Consider the following 27,601-nt stretch of genomic DNA (forward strand, 5'->3'; position numbering starts at 1 on the left):
TTCCTTCCAAAAGTACCTAGTAACAAATTTAGCTGTTTTTAAAATTTATTTAGCAGCTTTCAACCTTCCTTGAACAACTTCCTCTGAAAATAATTTGCCATCACTGGATGTGGGTGTTTTTTATGAAAAAAGGACACTTGGAAAAGGAGTCGAGAGCACAAACACTGATGCTCTCTGCTGCAGAGGAACCCATTAACACACCGGTGGTTGCCAAATATGCGAGGTCTTAAACCTGATCTTGCCTTGAGAGAGAGAAGGTCCTCCTCCAACAGCAACAAGAGAGCTAGGCTATATGTGTGATTCGGAAGAGGAGCTGAAAAAATGGGTAACCATTCCCAGTTTTGGAATGTTCTTTTTTTTATTATTTTTTTACTCTGTACGAACAATGAACTTGGTTTAAAATTACGTGGAGTCTAGCAGGTTGGACTAGTGAGTGCGTGCACATTTATAGTGTGTTCTTTCACTTCATGAATCAGTCTATTAAAATGCATTTAGAATGATCACATAGTTGAAGATATGAGGCAGACAATGTATAAAAGTCAGCATTATAACACGTGGTTTATTATAACACCTGTGATTTTATACAACAGTTCAATAAACTAGAGGTTAATATTAAGAGACTACGTTTTAGACACTACGGTTTTTTTCACCAACAAAAATCATCCCAAACACAGCCACAGCGCTGTTTTGAGTCTTGAGCAACACGACAGTGTTTCGTTCCTGAATGATCCGGTTCAATCACAATGACTCACTTATTAACAGTGACTTGCTGACACATACTGGCAGTTTTATTTTCACATTTAAGGTACCTTTTCATTTTTTAAACAATTTTAAACTTCAGTTTTCAATGTTTTGTGTTTAAAATATCAAAACATTATTTATGCATTTGTAACTGCAGGTTAAAGTATTTAATGTCCCTCAGAGCTGCATTAAACAGTGTGTAAATGCATCTAAATGCTGCTTCTGTGTTTCCTCTGCACTGGAAAGATACATTTTGTTGATACTGATTTAATTTGCTTGGTAACAGCCCAAATGCAAGAATTTGACTCAAAAGATGGTGCACACTTTTAGAAAAAAATGGCTTAAAGGTAAAAATGGCCATTAAACTTGTTGGAAATGATTAATTTCTATCACTGCTGTGAACTGACCACACAGAGTATGAAGATTATCAAAAAGTTCAGGATTCAGCTGTACAATTAGAGAAAAGATATCAGCACAATAACACACTCTATAGCAAAATATTGTCTAATTATCGTTATTTATAAAATCCAAGAAAATTATCGAGATATCATTTTTTTTGTCAATATCGCACACACCCAAATTTGTTATTTAACTGATATAATAATTTATTGATAATAATTGTTTAAACTTAAAAATGGTTTAAAGGCTGAAATGTGAAGTTTATTTTTACAGTTTATCATTTTATAAAGCTTTTTGTTTTTGTGAAAACTTGTATCTGAACTGTAAATTATGCTTTTTACAATGATTTTACAGTTTAATATGGTACTATAGACATTTCCCTACCCCACTCATATGGTATTAATTTTATTTGTGCAGGTCTTAAAAAGGTCTTAAATTTGAGCTTAAAAATCCTGCAGAAACCCTGATATATGCACATAAATATATGTATTAAAATATGCACTTTGAAAAATATGTATCTAAAAAGCACAGCAGGCCCACAGCATTGCACATTTTAAAAAAGTAAAAAAAATGCCCTCCTGTATACATATCCCTATCAACATCCAAGAATTACAAAGCAAACATTTTGATCACACAAATAAAATATATATAATGGTACATATAATGGTAAAATATATATAACGGAACATTCTGGAAAAAAAAAAAGAAAAAAAATTAATAGCATATGTGTAAATAAAGAATAATCAATAGGGGTGTTATTATTTGCCTTAAATTATTACAGTGCATTAAGTATTTTGATTTATTCGCACACAGTAATGCAGTAATGATGACAGCCCTAATTTATATGCATTTTATGTAAGTATTCTGCTATACTGTTGTAAAGATCTCATTGATTAGCATTACAAGCTCAGAATTTAATTTTAGTTTTTGCCATAAATAAATAACAACAGCCAGGCTACACCAAATTGCCTATTTGTTGTTCAGTTCATGCCTCTGAATAAAATTAGACATATTCAAATCTTATCCACATATCAAAAAAATAAAAAATAAAAAAAATTCTCTGAATGCTCAATAAACTGTTCTATTTTTTAAACATAGTTTTCTTCTGACTAAATATATATATATATATATATATATATATATATATATATATAATTCTCTGAATGCTCAATAAAAAAAATCTAAATCTTAAAAATACTTCATTTAAAACATTTTTTCTACTTTTTATAATTATAATGGTTTAGTGCTGAATTCTGAGGACGGGATATCTCGGTCTTCCTTTCAACTTCTATCGACTCCGCTCTTCTTGTGTCCGTGCTGAATTCTGAGGACGGGATATCTCGGTCAGAGCAGCTTTCATCGACTCATTCACAGAAAGCTAACGGGATAGCGCGCTAAGTGGACACAGATGCAGGCCATAAAGTGTGTGGTCGTCGGGGACGGGTGAGTTCACCCTCTATTCAGCAGTGTAACTGTTTTGGAATAAGGTTTTACACGTCTCAACCCTTTCTTAGCTTGTTCTGTGGTGTTTTGAGTTCAAATAACTCGTGAGCCTTTATTTTAGAAACTTTTATGCGGTATATGTAGCTCACAGATGTTTTAAAAGTGCTTATTTCACACATATCACTCGTTAAATCTGCGTTTTCTACTTTAGTCATTTTGCAGCAGCGAAAATAGCTTATTAATTACTTTAGACTTTAAATCTCCATATATTTGTATGACGTTACTGAAACCGAAAAGTGCCTTTTTCTGTGGTTTCCGTGTAAACGAACCCTTCACTGAGTTTCTTTTACATGTTACGTCATACAAATGCAGTCTAAATGTATGGGGAGTGTTGCAGCGATTAATGGAGAAGTCAGCCAAACCCACTTTTATAATTCAGATGAGTAACACCGGCTGTTATGATGATTATACAATGTTATGTTTGTTTAAGACAAGTATATGCCCTGCTTCTTTTCTGTGACTGAAACGTATCACTGTTTTGTTGGAAAAGCAAGTGTGTTATATAAGACATGGTCAGTTGTGTCACTGGATGTATTATATGAATGATTTGATGTGTTATTTTTTCAGGGCTGTGGGAAAAACATGCCTTCTGATCAGCTACACCACCAATGCTTTTCCCGGGGAATACATCCCCACTGTGTAAGCAGACCTTACTCTAACCCAGTTCAGCCAAAGGGCGTACAATTTACTATTGCGAATATTCATACTAGAACAAGCTTATGGACTTATCAGTTTGCTCAGTTTAAAACACAGTATTGCATTAAACGGTCATTTGTCTGAATGGCCATTAAAACACTGCATAGTCTTCACTGTGTGTGTTTTTAATTTTTGTAAAGATACTTACGTTTTTCAGTCAACGGCAGTGTGATTTTTCTCTCCATTTAGTTTTATCAACATTAATGACACAAGACAGCTGCACGTATTTGTATTAGGCTTTAAAACTGAATGCATGGGTATATACCATAGACTGTATAAAACAGGTATATACACAAACATAAAATATTTTAACTAAGTATTAATGATATTTAAGCAGTTTGTAGTTGCCAAGTTAATGAGATTATAAACGGATCAAAATAAAAACTACTGGTATCGGATCGGCATCGGTATCCACAGATACTCAAAGCTGCTGTATCATTATTGTAATCAGAAATGGAAACAGTGGCAATTAGCTATTATATAATAATTATTCCTAATTATTTAATTAAACATTATAAACAACTTTGTTGTTTTGGACCCCATGACTTTCATTATATTAACAGAAGCAGTTAAAATATTAAAAAAAATTTGCAGAAGGAAAAAAGTCATACCGGTTTGGAACAAGTTTTTTTTTTTTGTGAACTGGCCCTTTAAAGTCAACATCAAAACTGACAACATTTACTTTAAAAACCGGCATTCCTGGTCTTGTTGTGCCAGTTTCATCTGTGCATGTTATTCCAAGTAAAATCTTTAATCAGAATATAATAAATAGCTTCACCTCTAAAACAACTATTTTTTTCACTTGTTTCATGTGTCCCTCTTTCTTTTAAACCCCTTCCTTTCATCTATCTGACTCCATTCTGGTAGTCACTTCCAACGGCTAAAACGAATTTGTCCCATTGCATAACTTATGAATCTGTCTGATATTGCAAGTACAATAGATAGCAAGTTGCATTTCACGTTCATTTTAATTTGTCACATCTTATCTCTGAACTGTATACTCTCTTTCATTTAGATTTGATAATTATTCTGCTAATGTGATGGTCGATGGAAAGCCGGTGAACCTGGGACTGTGGGATACAGCAGGGCAGGAGGATTACGACAGGCTTCGACCGCTCTCCTACCCTCAGACGGTACAATCATAATAATAGGGCTAAAACAGATGCATAGTAATTTCTATATAATTACATATGTATTCGAGTTTCAGTGCCATTTGGATAATATTTGAGGGAGTTTTGACTCTTCGCCTTGATGAGTCATGAGACCAGGAAGGATCTCGAAACTAGTTTGATGACTTATGTTCTGGAAACGGAATAAGCACTACGCCTTAACACAGTAAAAGGATTAAAAATAGCCCATGTGCTGATTCCTGGTAGGCTAAAGTGATTTCTTATATGTTGCTCAGAGCATTAATGGCAGCTCTGTGTTGTCATCGTCTCTCTTGCAAAGGCTGTGAGAGTGAATGGCTCAATTGTTTGCCGATGTCGTTCAGGCACAAACCTCACTGTGTTTTTGTTGCTCTGTTTCACTTGGGAAACAAGTGGAGTCAATTTAGAGTTCATTAATGCAACAGCCTAGTCAATGCTGTGCTTTGCAGATAACAAAATAGTTCTGAAAGAATAAAGCATGAAATGAGGATTTTGTCTGATTTTATTTATTTATTTTTCTCGTTTCTTATAGGACGTGTTCTTGATTTGTTTCTCTCTTGTGAGTCCAGCCTCATTTGAGAACGTCCGTGCGAAGGTAAGCAAGCACTCAGGTATTTAGTGGTTTAAGTCAATGTACGTTATATTTGTCATAAATATTTCTCACCATGAAAATAGCCACAGAAGCTGGAATGGCATTGCGAATCAATGGCATTATAAACAAACAAGTCAATGTAGGCGACTTCCGAAATGATCACAGTTAATGAAAACTGTGACTGTTTCGCTAGTCTGTCTGGCTTGACTGATTGAGCAAATGTGGTTTCAAAGCCTTAAAATAGCATGTTGATGTAGCTGTGATAAAACAGACGCAAGGTCTTTTTAATCTTCTGTGTCTGCAAAATGTCCAGTGATGTCTATTTCAAAAGATTAAGTAGCGTTTGCTATTAGTCACTGCTGGGTGCAGGAGGTTGTGGTGTTTTTCTACAGGTAAAACATAGGTTAGCTTGGGAAATGGCACAGTAACATGCTATTAGTATTCGAGTACAGAGTAGCCCATGTATACTGTGCACAGTGTGCCAGTTTTCTCTATGCATAGAATGAAGCTCAACATGTCTGTTTTGATTTCTTTTAACAGTGGTATCCAGAGGTCAGACATCATTGTCCAAACACTCCTATAATTCTGGTTGGGACTAAGCTTGATCTGAGAGATGACAAGGACACTATAGAAAAGCTGAAAGAGAAGAAACTCACACCCATCACCTACCCTCAAGGTCTCGCTATGGCCAAAGAAATAGGTCAGCACTTCAGTATTAATACACTGGCATTTAAATGCATTTTATTATTCCCTTAACACAGGTGTGTGTATGCTAAGGATGGGCTGACGGTATCAATTTTAATCTACCTTCGTTTTTATGAACGAAATAATGATTAATGATCAAAATGGTTTCTTAAAGCTGCATTCCGTAACTTTCTTTTGGCTAAAAATTATCCAAAATCAATTTTGGAGCAAGTACATAACCAGCCAGTGCTCAAAACTATCTCCTTACCTAAGCCTGATTCATAACAGTAAACTTATAATAATGTTTTCTAATTTGAGTGGTATTGGTAGGTTTTCGCGGGAATTTCGAGCATGCCGCCGCATCATTACGTCACGTCTCTAAACATAAAGAAGTTGTCCCGACTGGTATAGGCTATATCACACGTGAGGATGCTGCAGGTGGCGGATCGTTTATAGCCTTTTCTAACAGCAGCTGGTATAATTAATTTTATCATTTTGATGGCGGATTGTAATCTAGAAAGGATTATGCGTTTATGAAACACATGTAAATGGCTGAAATTAAATTCTATTTCAGGTTTAAATGCGTCTGATTAGATAGCCTATGTGGGATTACACAATTCTGTATTTTAAAGAGAACCAGTTCTAAGGAAGAATAATCAGCTTTTTGGGTTAAAAGTATTTCTTTATATGAAATTTGAAGGGTATGACAATCAGAGATTAGATTGTACAAAAATTGAATCTACACATTAATACACACTACATATACGTAGTCACGCAGTGCTGATGTTGTTAACATTAACAATTTGAGAACAAAGTATAACAATAATAATAATTTGGATGGTTTGATGTAGGGCTGTGCAATTAATCTTAAAACAATTTAGATTTTGGCCTCTGATTATGAAAATACAGTAATCGAGAGAAAATAATTTTTTGCGCCCCATTCTGCCCTCTTTCCAGTGGTGCGCTTTTGTTCCTCCATAAAAGCCAATTTCACATGCAAATCAGTAAAATCATGTTACGTGACTTTTGCAAGATGGGATGTGCATTAGATTTATTCATGTTTTTAAAAGCGCTAAAGAGAACATGCGCTTCCTCAGGAGGATTTCTGTGCCTGCGCTCAGAGACAGAACACAATACGGACGTGTAAAGTCATCTTTAGGACAAGCTGCGTGCCTGAACGGTCAAATACACACAAAAATGTAAAAATGTGGCGCTTAGTGATTATTCACATAAACCTTCATCGGTAATGTAATAAATGAACATTAAAAAAACCTTAAAGCACAGTTTTTTTCTCTTTTCTATATTATTATTCTATTGCATTTGTCCTTTGCTTTATGACCGACAGTTTAATTGTTTTCAATAATTTTGAGGACTTTTTTGTTTGTTACTAATATCAGTTACCCTAATACTCTGCTGTGGTATTGAGAATTGTGAAATTTCTCATATTAACCTTATTTACAGAAAAAATATATTTAATATAGTTCAGTCTTTAAATAAATCACTTGTATAAAGTTTTGGCCATATGGCCCACTCATAATCGTGTTAAATGATCATGATTATGATTTTTGCCATAATCAAGCAGCCGTAGTTTGATATATGAGCTAACCGATCGTTAGATTTAATCACTATTGGTAGCATGATTAATTGTAATGCTTTTTTCCTCAGTTGGTCAGAACAAACGTGGCAGACTTGTTACTTGTTCAGATTACAATATTCGGTGAAAATTCTTATTTGGTTCATTCTTCCAAGACGTAGGCTAGAAAATGTGATTCCAAAATATAGTATCCACACCAGTGCGGTAACTGACAATCATCAAAACATTAGATTCATCCGCGCTGAGGAGCCGTGACGATGCACAAAGGAAAAGTAAAGAGGCAAAACTTAGGGACTGCAGCTTTAAATTCCAAAAATGATCTTTTAGTCTTTGCTGTTTTCTGTTGAAACGTGACTAAAACATCACTACACATGATTTGTAGAGTGACTGCCATTCAATAATCATAAAAAGCTTTGTTTTACTTTTGATATTAAGTCTCAGCTTTAAAATTCTCTTCTTTTAGTATGAAATTTAAACAATAAAAACAGCTTTGGTGCTCTTTAATGTGACGTGGCAGATTGTGGTAGCTGTTCAGTTTAAGCCTATTTACTACTAGTTATAGCACAACATAAACACTTACTGAAATGTTGCATGTCCCAAGTACTCACTCAATCTTTTAACTGTGGAAAGACCTCATAATGGATAAAAAAAAAAATACCTCAGCAAAGCCATTTAATGATAGTTTGCTAGAAAATCAACTCTAGAGAGAAGCATTTTGTTAAATATATGGCTTATACTACATATTCATCATTTTCTACCGTATATTTTTACCCTTTTAATGTCTCTTTGCATTAAAAAGTCGTGGAAACAATTATAGCCATCATTTAAAGATTCATATTTCATCTTAATTTCAGCGATGAATTGGAGTAAAAACATCCTTAAAAAGTTATTAATTTATGTGAGTGTTGATTTATTAAATACATTTAATTGATTTTTAAATGAACTTTATTTCTTATTCACATTTAATGGGAAGCTGAACAGTTGGTTTTCAGCCAAATGCAAACTTATTTCCATGCATCAGTTTAAACATCCATCCATCAATTCATCCAAAAGTCTATTGTAACTAAGGAATGTTTAGTGCAAGAAACGCAATGTAAGTGTACCAGCCTTTTTAAAGTGTGGATGCACTTTAAGTACTCTTGTATTCACTACAGGAGCTGTGAAGTACCTGGAATGCTCAGCCTTAACGCAACGCGGCCTTAAGACGGTGTTCGATGAAGCCATCCGTGCGGTCCTGTGTCCGCCCCCAGTCAAGAAAGGAAAGAGGAGGTGTTTAATCCTCTGAACTGACTGTACTCACAGCACCAGCTACAATCTGAGCTCACCTGAGAGGAGAACAGTGGAGGCGGGGATGATGGGAAATGTGTGTGGGGGAAGAAGAAAGAGTCTGCACAGTGTATCCGTACAGATATTTCTCCCTCTTGCATTGCATTTAGAATTGCGCCACTAACTAGCATTAAGATGCCAGATTATTTGCTTCCGAGTGATGAGGAGTGGCATCCATAGTTGTTTTCCTTCCCGTACAGTAAGACATTCCTGCTGCCTTCTAATCATCTCCTTTATTCTCCCCTCATCTTGATGAACTAAATACTCCTTTCAGTGTATTTCTCCATCTTTGTGAGCCCATATGTTTTGTTTACAATCTGCATTTTTGTAGAAAACGAATTATTGCCAAACGTTAAACCCAGGTGGATTTCAATTTGCTCAAACTAACGGTCTAATTTTTCTTAAAGGGTGGCGGGTGTTAATCATGCATACTTGTAAGAGACCGAGATTGCAGTAATGTTGAAGGAACTATTTTACAAGAGGACAGCTTAAGTAAACACTATTTTTTTTGGTTCCTGTCTTACGGTTTTCATGCTAGAGAGTTTATTTTGTTTAACTGTAACTGTTTAAAGAAACAAACCTAGTTAAAATGCATATAACAGCTTTGTTTTGTCAGCATATAGCATATTTTCACTACTGTATCTGAATATTCAGAAGGGCAGATCTCTTGTTTAATCTCTCGCTGTATTTTAGTCAGGCTTTTGGAGGAGTCAGACAGTGTTTTAACCATTTTACAGTCCCAGTATTGTATTGAGACTACAGATCTACCAGTGCCTAGTATCAGACCAGGGTTTCATTGCAAAGCTGAGCATGTCAGAAGTTTCTGTACTGTAGACTCCTCAACACTATGGCACGGGGTTCATATTCTTGAAAGATCCCCTTGAAGACTGTGCTATATGTGTATAAACGGTTTGTTGTAAAGGTACAGACATTAAGTATTAAACTTCTAATTGGATTTCAGACATGGTTCAAGACGAAATGGTTGGAATTTGCCACATGGAATTTTTAATTTTGACAGATCTGTAACTTTTTTTAAAAACATTTAAAATGCTTTATTCATGCTTTTATTGCCTCCACAAAAACTACAATGCATTAACCTTTATATCTGAAAATAGAAACCAAATATAAAAACGTGTCTTTGTTCTTCGTTTTCCATGTGCACTTTACGGACAGAAGTATTGGGACACCCCCTTTTAATAAACAGGTTTGACCACGAGTAATTTCCATAATGTTTAAGCATATAATGATATTCTAGGGAATTGTTTGCTTCCAATTTTATAGCAAAAGTTTGGACAGGAACCTTTTTTTATTCTAACATGACAGTGCCTCGGTGTATAAGGCAAGGTTCAAAAAGAAATGATTGATTCAGTCAGGGTAAAGACGCCACTACCATGGCAGACAAGACATTTGTGAAATCAGCAGAGGGAGCTGTGCTGCTCGGATCTTCAGTGTTCACTGTTCCACTTCTCCAGCACAAGTTTGGCTGAGACAGCATCTTGTATCCCCATTCCTGCATTTAAAAATTCAAAATATCCAGCTAGTCATAACAGCTTTGCTTCCACTGAGAGTGTCAAATGTATCATTCCAGGACTAATTAGTGCTTTCTAAGAAACATCAGGAGATACCAATAATGAACAATTTGCACATGACTGGCTGAAGATCAGCAGGGGTTTTTGAAGCTTGCATAATAAAAGTTATAAATAGATATTTCCTTTATATCCCGAGAGGACTGAAATGCAAACATCAAGCTTTTTCAGGCCCAGTCCTCTACTATGATTTTCTAGCAGGGGTAAGAATGCTATCTTCAGAACATCTTGTTCTTGATTTTTGGATCACAGCTGTGGAAAAACAAGTTACCCAGTGACTTGAATACCGTAGTCTTCTCACGCCGAGCAGGAAAGGATCCATTTAGAACTTCTCCGAGCTCTGCGAATACTTCAGCCTGGGAAAATAATGATTTGGGTGTACTATATGTATGTCTGTGGTGACTGAAATCAGCTATATTGTATTGATGGAAAGTAATGCATACTCCAGACAGAATGATGTCTCCTGACTCTGCGGTCGCCCCCTCTCTGCTGTCCACATACACCACAGCCTCTCTCATCAAGACATCATCCAGTTCCCTCCAGTCTGGCCGACAAGCACCAACCGCTGTCACAAAACAGTAGATATATACACAATGTAGTAACTATCACGTTAACTTGAGGCTGTTCAACAGCAAACAGCTTGGTTTGAAAGGGACTGTAGGTGTGCTTCATTAATCACTAATTATGGATTATTTTTGCCTTTGCCGTTTCTCTGAAATGATGCTCATGTATCTGCATCTGAACAGTATATTTTAGTCATGACTATATTCTAAGTATAACACAGCCTCTTGTACCTTATTGGTTAAATAATTCACAAAATCTTGTAAATCTGTGGACCAGCTGACCTGCGATGTGTGCACCAGGTTTGACCCACTCGCCAAAGAGTATCGGCTGAGTTGCACCTGTGGCAGTCACTATTACATCAGCTCCTATCACGGCCTCCCACTGAAGAACAAACTGTTACAGGATCTTGGAGATCATTAACAAACCGTTGAGCCGTTTCTTTCCTTCTGCTCCACACACGGACCTGAAGTGTATACAACATTGGATCACACACATGCAAAAACACGTTTTGTACGACTTGGACGTATTTCCTGTTTTCATACTGGTTACCTCTTTGAACTTGAAGAGCTTTGTAAAGACATCATAGTGGCTTCTAGCCTGCTGCCCTGAACCAAGGATGCACAACACTTCTGAAAGAGCTGGTTTGAACAGCTGGAGAGAGAAAAACATATTCAGATTAAGTGATTTTATATATTAGCCTACATCATTACAAATTTGGGGTCTGTTTGAGAGGAACCTACTTTAGCTGATATGGCTGATACTGCTGCAGTTCGTTTGGCTGTGATGGCCTCCCCATCCATGATCTAACATTAGAAAAACAGTTAATGAACTAAATCAAATATATGTACATAATATATATATATATATATATATATATATATATATATATATATATATATATATATATATATATATATATATATATATGTACATACACTATTTTTTAAAGAATTCATTTCTGCTCACCAAGCCTGCATTGATTTGATCCAAAATAAATCAAATGAAGTAATATTTTACTATTTCAAATATAAGCTTTCCATTTGACTATATATCAGTGTAATTTATTGTAATTTGTAATTTATTGAAATGAAATTTATTCCTGTGATCAAAGCTAAATTTTCAGCACCATTACTGCGTTTTTAGTATCACATGATCCTTCAGAAATCATTCTGATTTGCTGTTAAAAAAAACACTTATTATTATTGTTATTATTATTATCAATATTTAAAACAGCTGAGTACTTTTTTTCCAGGATTCTTTGATGAATAAAAAAGATCCAAAGATCAGCATTTATCTAAAATAAAAAGCTTTTGTAAGATTATACACTGTCATTATTATTTAGCAAGGATGCTTTAAATCGATCAAAAGTGATAATAACCAAATTTAGAATGTTAAGATTTCTATTTCAGATAAATGCTGTTCTTCTGAACTTTCTATTCATCGAAGAAGCCTGAAAAAAAAAAATTAAACAGCTGTTTTCAACATAATAATAATAAAAAATGTGTTTGAGCAGCAAATCAGAATATTAGAATGATTTCTGAAGGGTCATGTGATTGGAGTGATGATGCTAAAATATCACAGGAATAAATTACATTTTAAACTTTTGCAAACCAAAGTCATGTGGTCCAAACAAAAATATAAAATAAACAGGAAATGACATCACAGAGATGTTTTTCCCTGTAGTCTCTTATACGTTATTGACCCAGATAACAGTTTAGTGAATCCCAGACAGAGATGATGGTAAACTGTGTGGCTCACCGCTGTCACATTTCCATGCTCGGGGTGAAAGAGTAACACAGTTGCTTGAGTTGATGGTAAACTGGAGCCCTCTGCACGCTGGTAGAAAGTCACCATCTTAGTGCATAAGATACCCTCAGCAGCCAAATATGCAGGCATAACGCCCAAAAACCTGAAAAATGCAGCAAGTGTTCATTCCTATAGGTCTATGTCAGTAAGCGATCGAGATATTTCGAGATATGGATTTATTCATACCCGCTGTGTTGTTGTATAGGGACCACGGATCTCACAGGCTGGATTATTTCTGAACTGTCCCGTTTTGAAAACTTTCCCATGACAGACTCCAGTCTGGGAATCAGATCATCATAAGTGAGCAAGCGCTCGACCTCATGTTTGTTTAATAAAACGGGAGACTCGCTCATAGTTTTTACACCTGTCTGTCTCTCGGTCTTGCTGTCAAAGACTTCTCTGTTTGTTGTGGACTTTAGTTTCTCAGTCACGTGGTTCACTGGAGTCAAATGAGCAGTTTCCTTCTCTTTGTATCTAAATAAAAACTCTTCATACAAAACTACAAATAATAGAAATATTGGTAAAACTTTACAATAAGGTTCTATTAGTTGATATTAGTTAATGTATTAACTAACATGAACAATACATTTATTACAGTATTTATTAATCTTTGTTAATGTTAGTTAATGAAAATGCAGTTGTTCACTGTTAGTTCGTTAATTCACAGTGCATTAACAAATGTTAACAAGCACACCTTTGATTTTAATAATGCATAAGTAAATGTTTGAATTAATATGAACTAAGAAAAATAAATTCAATTAAAGCACATCCCAATCTCATTTCAACTAAAGCAAAAAAACAAAACTAATTAAAAAAAATTAACCTAAATTTAAAGTCTTAGCCAAATATTTTTGAATTGTGGGTTTAAATGGTGTAGGCATGACGATTACACATCGTCTTATTAAAGGCGCACAAATCTACATATTAACAAATAAACAGAAAATGTGACGTCACCTTTTATTTATATCTCTTATTTTTTGATTAGTTGCTCACAGGCTGGCAATTGCCATTTATCGTAAAAGATATATAACAAAATATATAAACAATGTAAATGTAGTGTAGAATATATATTTTTATGCTGCTATAAGCATTTGCAAAATGTCTGTTGAACTCATTATCTTACTGTCAGTAAGATTAAATGTCTCATGTTTATTGACTTCATTTCAGATGTTAACGTGGAAAAATAAATACTACATATATCAGTTTTAAATTTATGTACCCAATTTTTCATGCACAATACTTTCAAACCTTCTCCCTTTTTCCCCAAATGAATAAGCTTACCTTAATTAAATCTCTAAATTTCACTAAAAAATTGTTTAGTATACTTTCACTAAAGCAAATTGCATGGTTTACTAAACACTTAAAATGCATGATCTGCTTTCATTTGTTCACATCTGACAGTATTTATTGAGGTTTTATATTCACTTTGCATTGGGTAACAACAGAAAAGTGGCAATGCATTAATTTCATGCATGCAGTACGTACATCTATCAAGCACAAAGAACCCACACAAATCATCATTTGATTTGAACCGAACTTTATTTCGGCTGTCAATTGCTGAGGAACACACTCAACATTATTTGATTCTAACAAAAAAAAGGGGGGGGGGGGTCCTTAGGGATTGTACAAAAACATCATTTATAAAACCTGAAAACAAAAGTATGAGCTCAAACTAGGAGTCTTTCAATAGCCATCTGCACAGACTGAATCTGAGGTTTCAGCTGCGATCCCTCCTTGATGGTGACTGATGTGGCAATGACAGGTCTTGACACTCCACATGCACGTCCGAGAGCTTGTTTAGAGCGCACGAACACATACGGCACGTTCTTATCCTCACACAGCAGCGGCAGGTGCAGGATGATCTCCAGAGGTTCAGCATCAGCCGCCATCACAATGAACTCAGAAATCCCACGGTTAAGAGTTTTGGTGGCTGTGGAAGACAATAAAAATCAGAGCTGGCAAAAGTGTCATTTACTGTATGTTAGGGCTGTGCAAAAAAAATCGAATGTGATTTTCACGCGCATCTCCTCAGTAAAGGCGCTCCTGTGATTAGTAGTATATCTCCAGCACATGCGTTCAAATCAGGATTGCCAGGTTTTCAAAACAAAACCTGCCCAATTGTTTCTCAAAACTAGTCCAATCGCGTTTCGTTCCGGGCGATAAAAATACACGTTTTTGCAGGGTTGCCTTGGTAATATTCACATTTTAGGGGCTAAATATCACGATATTGGTATTGGGGTCGCTTCAACCCGCGAACATGAAAAACAACCGCAGACTTGGCAACACTGGTTGGCATTTACTACACAGAGCCGTAATTCACTGACAATCTACACAAAATCAATTTTAAAATCGCAGGCGATTCTTTGTCGATTTTGCAAGCGATTTTGTGTAGCTTGTCGGTGGGCTATGGCTCTGTGTAGTAAATGCCGCTCCACCTGAACCAGTGTTGCCAAGTCTGCGGTTGTTTTTCATGTCCCCAATACCAATAACGTGATATTTAGCCCCTAAAATGCGAATTTTACCAAGGCAACCCTGCCAAAAAACACATTTTAACCCCGCGATGCAATTTTTATCGGGGAACCTCCTGGAAACACGATTGGGCTAGTTTTGGACTAGTTTTGAGAAGCAACTGGGCAGGATTTGTTGTGAAAACCTGGCAACCCTGATCTTAACGCACGTGCTGGAGATATACGACTAATTACAGGAGCGTCTTTACTGATGAGATGCGCATGAAAAATCGCATTTGATTTTTTGCACAGCCCTACTATATGTAGATATTAATCAGGTGTTATTATTTTGGTGATTAAAGCTTTGTTTTGTCTTTGTTCCCCATTCTCACACAGCTTGAAACAACAAGTTCTAAAGTGGTAATATACCACTGGGTTTTTAATAAATTTGGCCATCTATGTAGCAGAAATGCTACTGCTTTTAATCTGTGCTACATGACTAGAGAAAAGAAGAAAACAGCAAGTAAACCTCAACACCCACAATGCACCTAGCATAAAAGCAAAAATGTTTAACGTCACACAGTGGACTTTTGCTGACAAAAAAACAAGACATCTTGATGCAGGTAACATGGAACACACAACTTTCATTTACTTTGAAACTGTAACAACACACAGCTGGCTGAAAATGTCATAAAATATTATGAACAGATACTTAAAATTAAAAACAATAAATGACTGATCAATAGCACATAAAAAAAAAACATTACGTCTTAACTTCCACTTTCTGACGCTAGTGGGCAACACTTGTTATTAAGCGGGTGCCTGATAACTTGGATTTTTGATAGTTTGTGTGAAGACTAGCATAATAATGTAGTGATATAATGGGTAAGGATTGTTGTTGTGCTCCTGATGGACATACGTTCATCAAGCGGACGTACTTTACCTTCATTAGCCCCTTTTCTTAGCTGTTTGTAGTTCGAGGCCTGCTGCACCAGGTCCAGGATGGTTTTGGAGAGCGTGGCGTCTGCCAGAGGATAGGCTTTCGGGTTCACTTCGGCTTCAGTCTGTGTGAAAACGAGGACAGACAAAAGAGCAAAGCGTTATCAGCAAGACACTCAAACACATGATTAAGTTAACCAAACGAGACTGATTATCTGCTTAACGTTATGTTTGATAACACGGTTATCTCAGCTACAAATGAAATGCTTTGAAAACATTTTCAAATAAGACCCAATGTATAAATAGTGTTATAATTCCGGCAGGCAAAATTACAATAGCTACACGCTGAATGTAGTGAAGCAACATCCTAAACTAGTAAGAAGTCCCACGCGTATACGTTACTCACCATTGTGTTTGTCGTGATTTGGCCGGTTACTAACTTCTAAACACACGGGTCCTCTCGGCAAGAGCTTCACGGAGGACAGTACTATTTAACTAAACAGAAAATGTAAAGAGTTTAGCAAACAAACTAAAGAAATCACTCCAATAGCCAGCGAAGCTTTGGGTTCTTCACTACTGCCGCCACTCGCAACACGTGTTTGTCGTCGGTACACTGCGCATGCGCACTCACATTCAACCCACTTCCGGTAGTATTTTTCTTTATTAAAATAATTACTTTTGATCTTAAAGACATTCCTTATGTGATGTTAAATATTATGAAGGCTATTTAAAAATAATAAAATGTTTTTGTTGCAAAAATCGGAATTTTGATGTTCTAAATTCGGAAAAGCATACTATTATAGATAATATAGTGTGTTAGGAAACAAATTAAATTACGCTTTTTTGTTTCGTTTTGATAAAATATATATTATTCAGCACTGGTTTCGGGGAAAAAAATCTCGATATTTCGTAGCAAGACTGTCTTGTGTCTAACGTTAATGGTTTTAACCAATCTCGAGTCAGTTTTTGTAACGTTAGATTAATAATTAATTAATTCAACGAATTTTAATAAACGTGATATTATCCTATTAAAAGCCAATACTGTCTAAAACATAAAACAAGCACTACAGATTAACGAAATAAAAACTAGGTCATGTCAAATGATTTTTAACGATTTGTAGATTACATTTAGTAGATTACACTTTCTTAAAAGGCGTCTTCATGCACTTTTAAGACTGTGCTCACTTTGTGTTTACATGCAATGGTGTAAATTATAATTAAACCACTAATTTTGAATCATTTCCCCGTGGGATGTAAACGCTACGCAAACTCCGAGTCGCCACGTGGCAGCACGCACTTGTGCTTCATTTTAGTTTCGACGAAGAGAAGCAGAGAGTGAAGGATTCTGGGTAGGACATCCTTCGGTCCGTCTGAAGGAGAGAGAGAAGATGAGGGGGGTCCGGGGAATAAGCCAGTTATCGGTGAGAACTTGACTAACGGGGTTAAAGATGACTAGTAAGGGTTCTGCTGCAGGGTTCTGTGTGTTGTTTTGTAGATAGCACAGATGCTGCACTTGTTCTCATACAACAAAACTAGAAAAGAGATACAGATGACAGTTCAGCTCTGTGTATGTCATGTCATTACATTCCTCGTTTTATCCATGTTTTGAATGCAGTTAAGATTAAGCTTTATGCCACAGCACCTATCCTAACATTTAAAAGGGAAATTTATGGGAGGATTGACGAGTAAGTTGACTTAGCGCGGACAGCACGGGCGAACCTACCATGTTATAGTGTGTGTGTGTGTGTGTGTGTGTGTGTGTGGTGTGTATATATATATAATATTATATAGATATATATATTGTGTGTGTGTGTGTGTGTGTGTGTGTGTGTGTTTGTGTGTGTGTTGTATAAAGGCTGTGAAATAATGGCCATAAATACAGGTGCATCTCAAAAATTAAATTTTGGTTTTACAAAGTAAAAATAAATAAATAAAAGGAACTTTTCCACGATATTCGAATTTTTTGAGATACACCCGAAATATTGTTTGGGAAATATTTAGTTTCAATTAAGTTTTTCATACTTATTATAGTACTCTTAGCTGAAAGGTTTTGAAGTTTATTTACTCATTTATTTATTTTTTTAATGTCATTTTTTATTTATTTAAAATATGTTTATGCTGTTTTTTCTCAAAACATTTCCATGGACCCCTAGCTCTCCGCTGGACCCCAGTTTGAAAACTTCTGACTTGTCTTCTTTGATAAAATTTTTATAACTTGCCGTTGTTTGCTAGTTAACCATCATCGTGGTGATTTGACAGCACTTTAAAAAGGAAATTTAGGTATATATATATGTGCAAATGCAAAATCATTATTTCATCATTAATAAGTCAGAGTTCCCGGTTTTTATTATTATTATTATTTTTTACCACTGAACAGTGTTCATGTTGGAATATCTGTGTGTGTGATCCATTTCTTTTGTGTTTTCTAAATTAATTTTTAGCTTTTTGTTAAATGAAACCATGATTTTCTACAGCTTTGAATGTTTTATAACATATTTTTGGTGTCATGGTGGCTTCAACCTAAATACACACGAAAGGAAGGGCCTGTGGTGCTCTCTTTTACTCTTTTGCTTGTGTCGAACATAGGATTATAATTTAGTAGCGTCCCATGCCTCGCTCTTCCTCTCTTTATGCTGCTCTTTTTGGACACTTTTTCTTCAGAGGCGTGATGTCTTTTCTGATTTTCAGAGGAGGCTTTATGCAGCTCAGGCTGCTCATAAGGGGGATGTTGCGGCATCCGTGGAGCCAGTAAAGTTTCTGCCGCAGGAAGTGCAGGTCAGTAGATGATGATTTGTCTCTCTCTCCACAGAGACGCTTCTATGCGACCACTCAAAGGGACCAGCCCTTGACTGTGCCTCTGCCGGGCGTCAAGGTCTCGGCAGGTGTCCCTCACATGTACCAGGATGTTCATGTATGTGCGGGTGCTGGGGAGGGTTTCTGCTCTCATATTAGGGACTGTTTATGTATTACAATTTCAGTTTAACTTTACCACGTCCCACAGGATGGTGACTGCAATGACAGGAGGAGGGTTTTCCAGTTTTGTGATTGTTTAAATTATTGCTGTTTATTTGAACCAATTATGCTTATTTATGCCATGATACATACAATTCATCATAACTCATTTCTTTATTTTCTTAACAAATATATTTTATTAAACTATATTAAATACTGTCAAGGCAGTTTTTGTTTTTGTTTTGAATCACCACAGAATGTTTATTAGGATGTTCATGAAAACATGGTGAGGATTAAGTGACATTTTGAATTAATTAATTATTAACTGAATAAATATTGTAAATCATATGTGAATTAAATCTCTTTAAGCAGTATTACCACCATTATAAATATCAACAGATTTAATAAAAGAAATTAAATGCATTATTAAAATCTATATACAAATAGTATGGTTGCTTATTTAGGTATTTACTTGATATTTAGATAAATTAATATTAATCGTGTGTTTATAGAGGAACTTTGAATTAAAATGCTTTGATACGATTAGAATTTCATCAAATTCAGTGGCCTGCAGTCAGTGTATAAATATTCCAAAACATTAATAAACAAATATATATCACACAACTTATTACATTTCAAATAAATAAAAAAATCAACATATAACAAAAATCATTTAATTGATTTTGGTTGATTTAATTAACTTTGAAAATTGCAAATCTTTTATTTTATCCCAGTTGGGACTTCCACAACAAAATGAGATACTCCAGCTGTTAAAAGAATACATTTATACAGAACAAAAAAACAAATTATATATATGTATATATATATATATATATACTATATATATATATATATATATATATATAGTACAGGTCAAAAGTTTGGAAACATTACTATTTTTTATGTTTTTGAAAGAAGTTTCTTCTGCTAAATTTATTATCCTTTAAATTATCATTTATTTCTGTGATGCAAAGCTGAATTTTTAGGATCATTATCACGTGATCCTTTAGAAATCATTCTAATATGATGATTCATTATCAAAGTTGGAAACAGTTCTGCTGCTTAATATTTTTTCAGAACATGTGATACTTTTTTAGGATACTTTGATGAATAAAAAGTAAAAATAAAAAAAAAAGAAGCTATGTTTTTAAAATATAAATATTTTGTAATAACAATATACACTACTGGTCAGTAATTTGGGGTTTTTCTTTCTTTTTTTAAATAAAATCAATACTTTTATTCAGCAAGGATGTGTTAAATTGATAAAAAGTGATAGTAAAGAAAATAAATTATTAGAATATATATTATTAGAATTTATTATTTTTTTTTTGGAATAAATGCATTTCTTTTTAACCTTTTATTCATCAAATATATTAGACAGCAGAACTGTTTCCAACACTCATAATAAATCAGAATATTAGAATGATTTCTTAATGATCATGTGATAGACTGGATGTTACATGTGACACTGAAGGCTGGAGTAATGATGCTGAAAATTCAGCTTTGCATCACAGGAATAAATATTTTTTTAAAAGTATATTCAAATAGAAAACTATCATTTTAAGTTGTAATAATATTTCACAATATATTACTGTTTTTTTTTCTGTATTTTTGATCAAATAAATGCAGGCTTGATGAGCAGAAGAGACTTCTTTCAAAAACATTAAAAATAGTAATGTTTCCAAACTTTTGACCTGTATTGTATATATATTCTACATTTTGGTATATTTTGTAGATATATAAATATATATATCATTTAAAACATTTTTTTAATGTTTTGCATTGATGCATTATATCATTAGTCACTGGAAAATAACAAAACAATGATATACGTAACCAGTACAAACTGGAGGGTGTAATTACAATCATTCATTTTTAATTTTGTTATTTTTTTGTGTCTTCAAGGTGACAAAATTGCCTAGCGGGTTAGTGATTGCTTCCTTGGAAAACTATTCTCCTGCTTCTCGGATTAGTGTGCTCGTCAGGGCTGGAAGTCGATATGAGACGATCGACAGCCTCGGCGTCTCACACTTGCTTCGTCAAGCTGCCAGTCTGGTATTTATCCATCATGACTCTGTGTTTGACCGCTGTATTGCTTTTGTGCAGCATTCACTTCTCTATACTTCTGATTCCAGACCACCAAGGGAGCGTCTGCCTTTAGGATCTGCCGCGGTGTTGAGGCTGTAGGGGGAAGCTTAAGGTCAGTTTATCGCTTATCTGTTATCTTTTGACTTTTTGCTGCTCAAAACCACAATAGGTCTGCCACCCACTTTTGATTTGCAACCAACCTGTTAAGAACCACTGGCTTATATATATATATATGGTGCATTATTATACACAAATCTGTTATGTTATGTGAATAAATGTTTATATTATATTTTTACATGCAGTGTGTCGAGCTCCAGGGAATCCATGGCATACACTGTAGACTGCCTGAGAGATCATGTGTGAGTAGAACACATTAGTTTGTCTGTATGATCTTTTCTTCTACTGGAAACAAATATGTTGTCTGTCTGTCTGTCTTCTCGCAGTGACACTGTGATGGAGTATCTGATCAATGTGACCACTGCGCCAGAGTTTCGGTCATGGGAAGTGTCAGAACTCACTGGCAGGGTGAAACTGGATAAGGAACTTGCCAAGCAGACTCCACAGATTGGTACGCAGTGTTTAACCCTCTGGCAGTCATTTTAGACTGAAAGTTTTTGCATTTTGAATTTGAATTTTTTTGCCTCATTAGAATGGTACAAAACTTGACTTTTGAGTCACTTGCTGTATGAACATACAAAAAATTGTGGATGTGAATAGAAAAATACAGAACTATTTTTGGGTACGTTCTACAAGTCAGCCTTAATGTAATAATCTTCAAAAATGTCTTAATGTCTATCTAAATGTAAAACCTAAAAATAAATAAATATTTAGATATGAATCAAACTGTATTAATTTAAAATATTATTATAGATATGAGAGTATTATATTATAGAACTCTTTTATGACATGAACTCACTAAAAGAGTTTAGTATAATTTTGCCAGAAAAGGTTTTAAAATGTTTATCGTATATTAATGTAAAAAATCTTGTGTAATATATGTTATGTTTGTTTGCTTGCTGGTTTTTATTGTATTTGTTATACTGGTATTTTTAAAATTGTTTTGCCATGAAAATAGCCTAAGATGCTGACATGGCTTTTGTCTTGGTCTGTTTTGATTGCCAGGTATCACAATTGTGGGTTCATTTTGATAAATAACTATTTGTTAATACAGTAATTTTGTCATATGATTGAGGGAGGTTGGTTAGCGGTCATAATGTCTGTGCTTCTTGTTTCCATTCTTCATCTGTTTGTTTGTGCCTCAGGTGTCATTGAGAATTTGCATGCTGCAGCTTATAAGAATGCCCTGTCCAATTCCTTATACTGTCCAGACTACATGCTCGGCCAGATCACCGCAGAACAGGTAAGCCAATGTTTTGGAGGGAAAACATGGATATGGCTCATTGATATTTTTGTATTGTTGTACAAATTCATTTGATTCTTTCATGTAGCATTTGAGTCTTGTCCAAATTATGCATCATTTCATATCATAGTTAGGGATGCATCGATCTGATACTCAGTATCGGTAACTTCTACACACTGTGTGCGCCGCTCTGTATTGGAGCTTTTCTTATTACTGTATAATACTTTTGCGCAATGAAAGATTATTTATAGTGTTTCTTGTTGTGTATATGATAGGACAGAAAAAGAAAGGGTATTAATAATCTAATGTATAGCACAGTAATGGCGGCAGCAACATATGAAAGAAATGTCTTTTAATTTTATAATTATATATAAATACATTTACTTGTTTTCATTAATGTATTTTAACAATACAAAGAGCAATGTGTAACATTTTACCAGATTTAGTCCTACACTTATGTAAATAATGTTATTTCACTAAATGATTAGATTTTATACGTGCACTCATGATTTTTCTAGAATTACTTTTCCTGCTAAATTATCCACTAACCTTGTTCATAATAGTAGTTTTGTCATAGATTATGATTATATATTTTTTCTTTTTTTTTCATTAAAATGAAGTTGCCTATATTTAGTAGATTGTGTTTAACACACAAAAGAATGACGATCAAGTCACCACACAGAGATATAGAAATTATACATTGATTTAAAATAAAAAACAACTGTGCTCGGATCGGAATCGGCCGATACTACGAATTTTCTGGATCGTATCGGATCTGAAATAAATGGTATCATTGCTTTCCTAATCATAGTAACAATATAATACACTTAACAATAACAATAATACACTTCTATAATTGGCCTACAGCGTACATTCATTCCTCAAAGATAGACGCCGCTGTGATTTAGGTTTAAAAAATAAATAACTTATTACATTATTACTACTTATCAAGTAGTTCTTACTGAATTGGTTTGGGTCTTCATTAAAAATAAAATTCATTCACTCTTTCCTAATGTTGGGATCAGAAGGAAGGCAATGCAAGGACTGTTTTTGACTTGACTGCACAGCGTCTTGTCTTCAGACCCATCTTTATCGTTTGGTTTCTGCATAGACCTGCACGTTCGCCTCTCTTGTAAACACTACATGTGCGAATCGGTGGGCGGGGCTAAACAGGCAGGGATGTTGATCTTATTTTGCGAAGGCTGTGCTTATCCACACTATTACATCATATACTAGAACATTCCAAAAGCTGTTGTTTTGGCAGACTGCCTTCAATACAAGCTAATGACAAAGTTTTGTATGGAAGCCTGTTTCTGCCACTGAATAAAAAAATAAAAAAGGTAATTGTGACTTTTTATCTCACAATTCTGACTTTTTTTCTCGTAATTGCGTGATATAAACTCACAATTACCAGTAATAAAGTCATAATTGTGAGATATAAACCTGCAATTCTGAGAAATAAAGTCAGAATTGTGTGATATAAACTCACAATTCTTACTTTTTTTCTCAGAATTGCGAGTTTATATCTCGTGGAAATAAACTGACGGTTTTCTCGCAATTCTGATTTTATATCTTGCAAATTCTGACTTTATAACTCGCAACTGTGAGTTTATCACGCAATTCTGAGAAAAGTTTTTTTTTCTTTATTCAGTGGCGGAAACAGGCTTCCACAGTTTTGAGTTCTGAAGCTTACAGGATATTTTAATAGTACAGTGACCTCTGTCACAAATCAAGGGAATTTTGGTTTCTCAGTCTATGACCCCTTTAAAAGTCACTTCATCGGATTTGATCTTTTTATTTGTAACTACATGAACATAAACAAAACAAAGATAAATCATAACTTAAGTCTGAATTATATCACATGGATATATAACACATGGATACTCATCTTTAAGGTTTCACATTGTTATAAAAGAGCTGTAGAATAGTATGGTAAACAACATGTAAATCACACATGTAAGTTACAGTCCTTCACAAATATATCACATTGCAAATACAAGTTAAATTTTAATGCTCTCTGTATTATGTCCTTTTACGCAGATGCACACCTTTGTTCAGAACAACTTCACAAGTTCAAGAATGGCCCTTGTTGGTCTTGGTATGTTATGAAATTGTTGCCTTATTAAAGAAGAAGATTTAATATGGCCCAAAAAAGGATATTAAATAAGTCATTTGTTAATTATGCTGTTGTGTAGGTGTGGATCATGCTGTACTTAAGCAGGTTGGGGAGCAATTCCTGAACATCCGCAGTGGAACAGGCACTGTTGGCTCCAAAGCCGTGTACCGTGGAGGTAGAGTGAATCATTAATACTAGAACAATAAAACACAATACATTGACCTTACATAGTCATTGAAAGTCTCATTGTCAGGTCGCTACTGTCAGTAATGTAAGGAACTTGTCTATTGCTCTACCGCAGAACCTAGGGAACTGTCTCACTGTCTGCTGTCTACATAGAATACCTTTTAAGGCATTATCCGAACTGAAATGGATCTTTATAAGTGACTGTTTTTAATCATGCTAAATGGGCCGCAACACCTAAGTGTCAAACACACATCAATTAGATCTGCTCATTTGGCTGTTGTTTTTATCCAGAGCAGTTTGCAGCACATTGAAGTTGTACATTTTATAAGTTTGTACATTACCTGGGAATCAAACCTAAAATCTTGACACCTCTAGCACCATGCTGTAATATCCAAGTTACAGGAACACACTGCAAAAGTAGTGTTCCTCATAAAACAGACCAAAGATCTGTTAATTTCAATAGAGTTTGATGTTAGCATCTTGATGAAAAATAATGCAATATTCTGATAAACAAAATCAACTTTTGTGGTTTGTAGGTCATATTTGTCTTAAAAGCTGACAAAATTAACTTTTAGCAATATATGCTTTTTCACTTTATAGACTTTCTATTCTGGGCAAACAAACCAATATTATCATGTACACAACTACAGATATATTTTGCAATAAAATGCTCCTCTAGAATCTCTGTTTCTGTCCTGCTAATATATGTTTGAAATTTGCTGTCTAAGTAGCCAGCTGATTATGTTTTGGAATAAAACTTATCCATCTCTAAAATAAAGACGATTCCTATATGGCACCTCATTGGAACATATTATTGTCATTGGACGATTGCTGGAAAATCTGCCATGGGTCTGATCCTAAATAAATGAATAATAATGCAATAATGCAATAATTAAAAATGTTTCAAGCTAAACTTAAAATCTGTTTCTTTCTATATCCTAAGTGCATTACTAGTGTCAGAAGCTCCTAGATAAGTGCTCTGCTTCCGAAACGCTGTGTAATGTTAGTCTCTGGCTGTGTTCTCCAGGTGAGCTGAGGCATCAGTCTGGAGGAGGATTGGTTCATGCGGTCGTGGCGAGTGAAGGTGCAAGTGCAACATCAGCTGAGGCCACTGCATTCAGTATACTGCAGCATGTGCTTGGAGCAGGACCTCATGTCAAGAGAGGCTCCAACACTACAAGCACACTGAGTCAGGCCATCTCAAAGGTCACCGCTCTGCCCTTTGATGTGAGTATCGCCTTATATGACCTTCAGCTTAAAAAGACTTTAAAACGAAGGACTCTTTGTAACTGTCTGGCTTGCTTTGTTGCAGGTGTCTGCCTTCAATACCAACTACACGGATTCAGGTCTGTTTGGAGTTTACACCATCTGCCAGGCTAACGCTGCCAAAGATGTACGTGTGATTTATATTTCGCTTTAGTTTAAATTTGAATTTATTCTGTGCATGGTGTTATCAAGGCCAGAGTTGTACGTTGGTTCCCAGGAAACATTTCCTGTCATCATAAATTAAAAGTCTTGAGTCACAATCACAAATAAGGCACAATTAAGCAATAGTTCAGTAAACAAAGAAAGAATATAACATTATAATATACCACAATAATACCATGTACTGTTTTGCTCAATCAGAGATAGTTCCTAATAAAGTAAAAACAGAAATAACTGTTGAGTGTCTATGAGCATTCATGAATGCATCAGTGTTTTGAAATGCATGATTCGGTGACTCACACATATCCAGTTATTTGTTTCATACCTGGATGAATTCATGTTTTTGAATGAATCAGATAACCAAATGTGTAAAATAGCCAGTGATTTTGATATGCATGCAACATTTCGTTAAGTCTCAAAAATTAAGAATGTGTTCTTAAAGTGTTCATTTTTGTGTTCAGGTAATCAAAGCAGCAATCGTTCAAGTGAATGACATTGCACAAGGAAACCTTGCAGCAGATGACCTCAGCAGAGCTAAGTGAGTGTATTTGCTTGAGACCATATTCTATTCATTACATGTTTTCATGTAATTATTAATGATTTGTTTTTTTGTTTGAGCAGGAACCAGTTGACGGCCAAGTACCTGATGTCTATTGAGAGTTCTGAGGGCTTAATGGAAGCAATTGGTTCACAAGTGCTGGCAGAGGGAACCTACCATTCCCCCGAGGCTGTGACCCAGAAAATCAATGCTGTGTCTTCAGCTGATGTTGTCAACGTAAGCAACTACTGTTTCTTAGAGTAATGGTAACACAGTGTAAAGGCTCAAGGAATGTTACACATCATATCTTACGTTCAACCCTAGGTATTTGACAATCTGTGTACTGAAGAATATTTTTTGCACACAGCATAATTCCTGTATTACTATTGGTGCTATTTACTATAGTGGACTGTACTATAAGGCTATTTTAAAAATATATTCTGAAAATAGCAATAAGTAGGTATCTATAATAGTGGATCTGTTAGTTTATCTCATTTTAAGGATTTTCGATTGCAATTTTGTATAACAAAGTTGGTCTCATTTGTTTTTCAGGTTGCAAAGAAATTCATGTCTGGCAAAAAGACTATGGCCTCCAGTGGACACTTGGTCAACACACCTTTTGTTGATGAAATCTGATGGGCACACATCAGTACTCTCAAACATTGTATCTTTCAACAGTGTGTAACTCTTCTTTTCATCTTAATGAAATGAGGACATGTTCACCATATCTTTATTGTTCCTGTCCAAAAATAAATAAATAATAAATAAATAATAATAAGGTTGTCATCAACAGTTGGTCTTGATATTTGTAATATATAATCTGAAAAGAAGAACTCTGCATTTGTCCATTTGAAATGTATAGACTGAAATGTATAAATTAATAAAGTATCTTGCAAACATTTATGAAACAA

At 34.9% G+C, this 27,601-nt stretch overlaps 4 protein-coding genes across 5 annotated transcripts; 2 read left to right on the forward strand and 2 right to left on the reverse strand.

Moving 5' to 3' along the window:
- The first annotated feature begins 2,412 nt into the window (after window positions 1–2,412).
- Window positions 2,413–9,899, forward strand: LOC109053980 (ras-related C3 botulinum toxin substrate 1-like). The gene is made up of 6 exons (XM_042735103.1): window positions 2,413–2,583; window positions 3,211–3,282; window positions 4,355–4,472; window positions 5,020–5,082; window positions 5,620–5,779; window positions 8,512–9,899. The coding sequence occupies exons 1-6, from the start codon at window positions 2,549–2,551 to the stop codon at window positions 8,640–8,642; spliced, it is 579 nt and encodes a 192-aa protein (XP_042591037.1). The 5' UTR covers window positions 2,413–2,548; the 3' UTR covers window positions 8,643–9,899.
- Window positions 9,670–13,071, reverse strand: crym (crystallin, mu). Its single transcript, XM_042735102.1, is given in 9 exon segments — window positions 9,670–10,193; window positions 10,541–10,625; window positions 10,713–10,834; window positions 11,115–11,212; window positions 11,214–11,296; window positions 11,383–11,484; window positions 11,574–11,636; window positions 12,592–12,742; window positions 12,826–13,071. Coding segments are annotated over 9 exon segments (936 nt in total). The 5' UTR covers window positions 12,993–13,071; the 3' UTR covers window positions 9,670–10,128.
- Window positions 13,072–14,159: 1,088 nt separating this feature from the next.
- snu13b (SNU13 homolog, small nuclear ribonucleoprotein b (U4/U6.U5)) lies at window positions 14,160–16,662 on the reverse strand. Its single transcript, XM_042735106.1, has 3 exons — window positions 16,432–16,662; window positions 16,030–16,150; window positions 14,160–14,569 (listed from the first exon to the last, which is right to left on the reverse strand). Exons 1-3 carry the CDS (start codon window positions 16,432–16,434, stop codon window positions 14,307–14,309), a joined length of 387 nt encoding a protein of 128 aa, XP_042591040.1. The 5' UTR covers window positions 16,435–16,662; the 3' UTR covers window positions 14,160–14,306.
- Window positions 16,663–17,303: 641 nt separating this feature from the next.
- On the forward strand, window positions 17,304–27,598 carry LOC109053982 (cytochrome b-c1 complex subunit 2, mitochondrial). Of its 2 annotated transcripts, none has more exons than XM_042735105.1 (14): window positions 17,304–17,446; window positions 18,714–18,800; window positions 20,883–21,032; window positions 21,113–21,177; window positions 21,368–21,424; window positions 21,509–21,633; window positions 22,328–22,425; window positions 24,466–24,523; window positions 24,621–24,716; window positions 25,755–25,954; window positions 26,040–26,120; window positions 26,614–26,690; window positions 26,774–26,927; window positions 27,243–27,598. In XM_042735105.1, exons 1-14 carry the CDS (start codon window positions 17,414–17,416, stop codon window positions 27,324–27,326), a joined length of 1,365 nt encoding a protein of 454 aa, XP_042591039.1. In that variant the 5' UTR covers window positions 17,304–17,413; the 3' UTR covers window positions 27,327–27,598. The 2 variants fall into 2 exon arrangements, with proteins under 2 accessions (XP_042591039.1, XP_042591038.1); XM_042735104.1 differs by lacking the exon at window positions 18,714–18,800 and adding an exon at window positions 18,835–18,936 and having other exon boundaries at window positions 17,324–17,446.
- Window positions 27,599–27,601: the final 3 nt, after the last annotated feature.

This window comes from Cyprinus carpio, chromosome B12 (assembly GCF_018340385.1).
Source record: "Cyprinus carpio isolate SPL01 chromosome B12, ASM1834038v1, whole genome shotgun sequence".
NCBI lineage: Eukaryota > Metazoa > Chordata > Actinopteri > Cypriniformes > Cyprinidae > Cyprinus > Cyprinus carpio.

What these genes read in the sequence shown, in the direction of transcription:
- LOC109053982 (XM_042735104.1), top strand. Translation starts at nt 17,414, where the DNA reads ATGAGGGGGGTCCGGGGAATAAGCCAGTTATCG. An exon ending in GGGGAATAAGCCAGTTATCG is followed by an intron (nt 17,447 to 18,834) that starts GTGAGAACTTGA and finishes CTCTCTCCACAG; the next exon opens with AGACGCTTCTATGCGACCAC. An exon ending in TCACCGCTCTGCCCTTTGAT is followed by an intron (nt 25,955 to 26,039) that starts GTGAGTATCGCC and finishes GCTTTGTTGCAG; the next exon opens with GTGTCTGCCTTCAATACCAA.
- snu13b (XM_042735106.1), bottom strand. An exon ending in AAGAAAAGGGGCTAATGAAG is followed by an intron (nt 14,570 to 16,029) that starts GTAAAGTACGTC and finishes TGTCTTCCACAG; the next exon opens with CCACCAAAACTCTTAACCGT.
- LOC109053980 (XM_042735103.1), top strand. Translation starts at nt 2,549, where the DNA reads ATGCAGGCCATAAAGTGTGTGGTCGTCGGGGACGG. An exon ending in TGTGTGGTCGTCGGGGACGG is followed by an intron (nt 2,584 to 3,210) that starts GTGAGTTCACCC and finishes TTATTTTTTCAG; the next exon opens with GGCTGTGGGAAAAACATGCC. An exon ending in TTGAGAACGTCCGTGCGAAG is followed by an intron (nt 5,083 to 5,619) that starts GTAAGCAAGCAC and finishes TTCTTTTAACAG; the next exon opens with TGGTATCCAGAGGTCAGACA.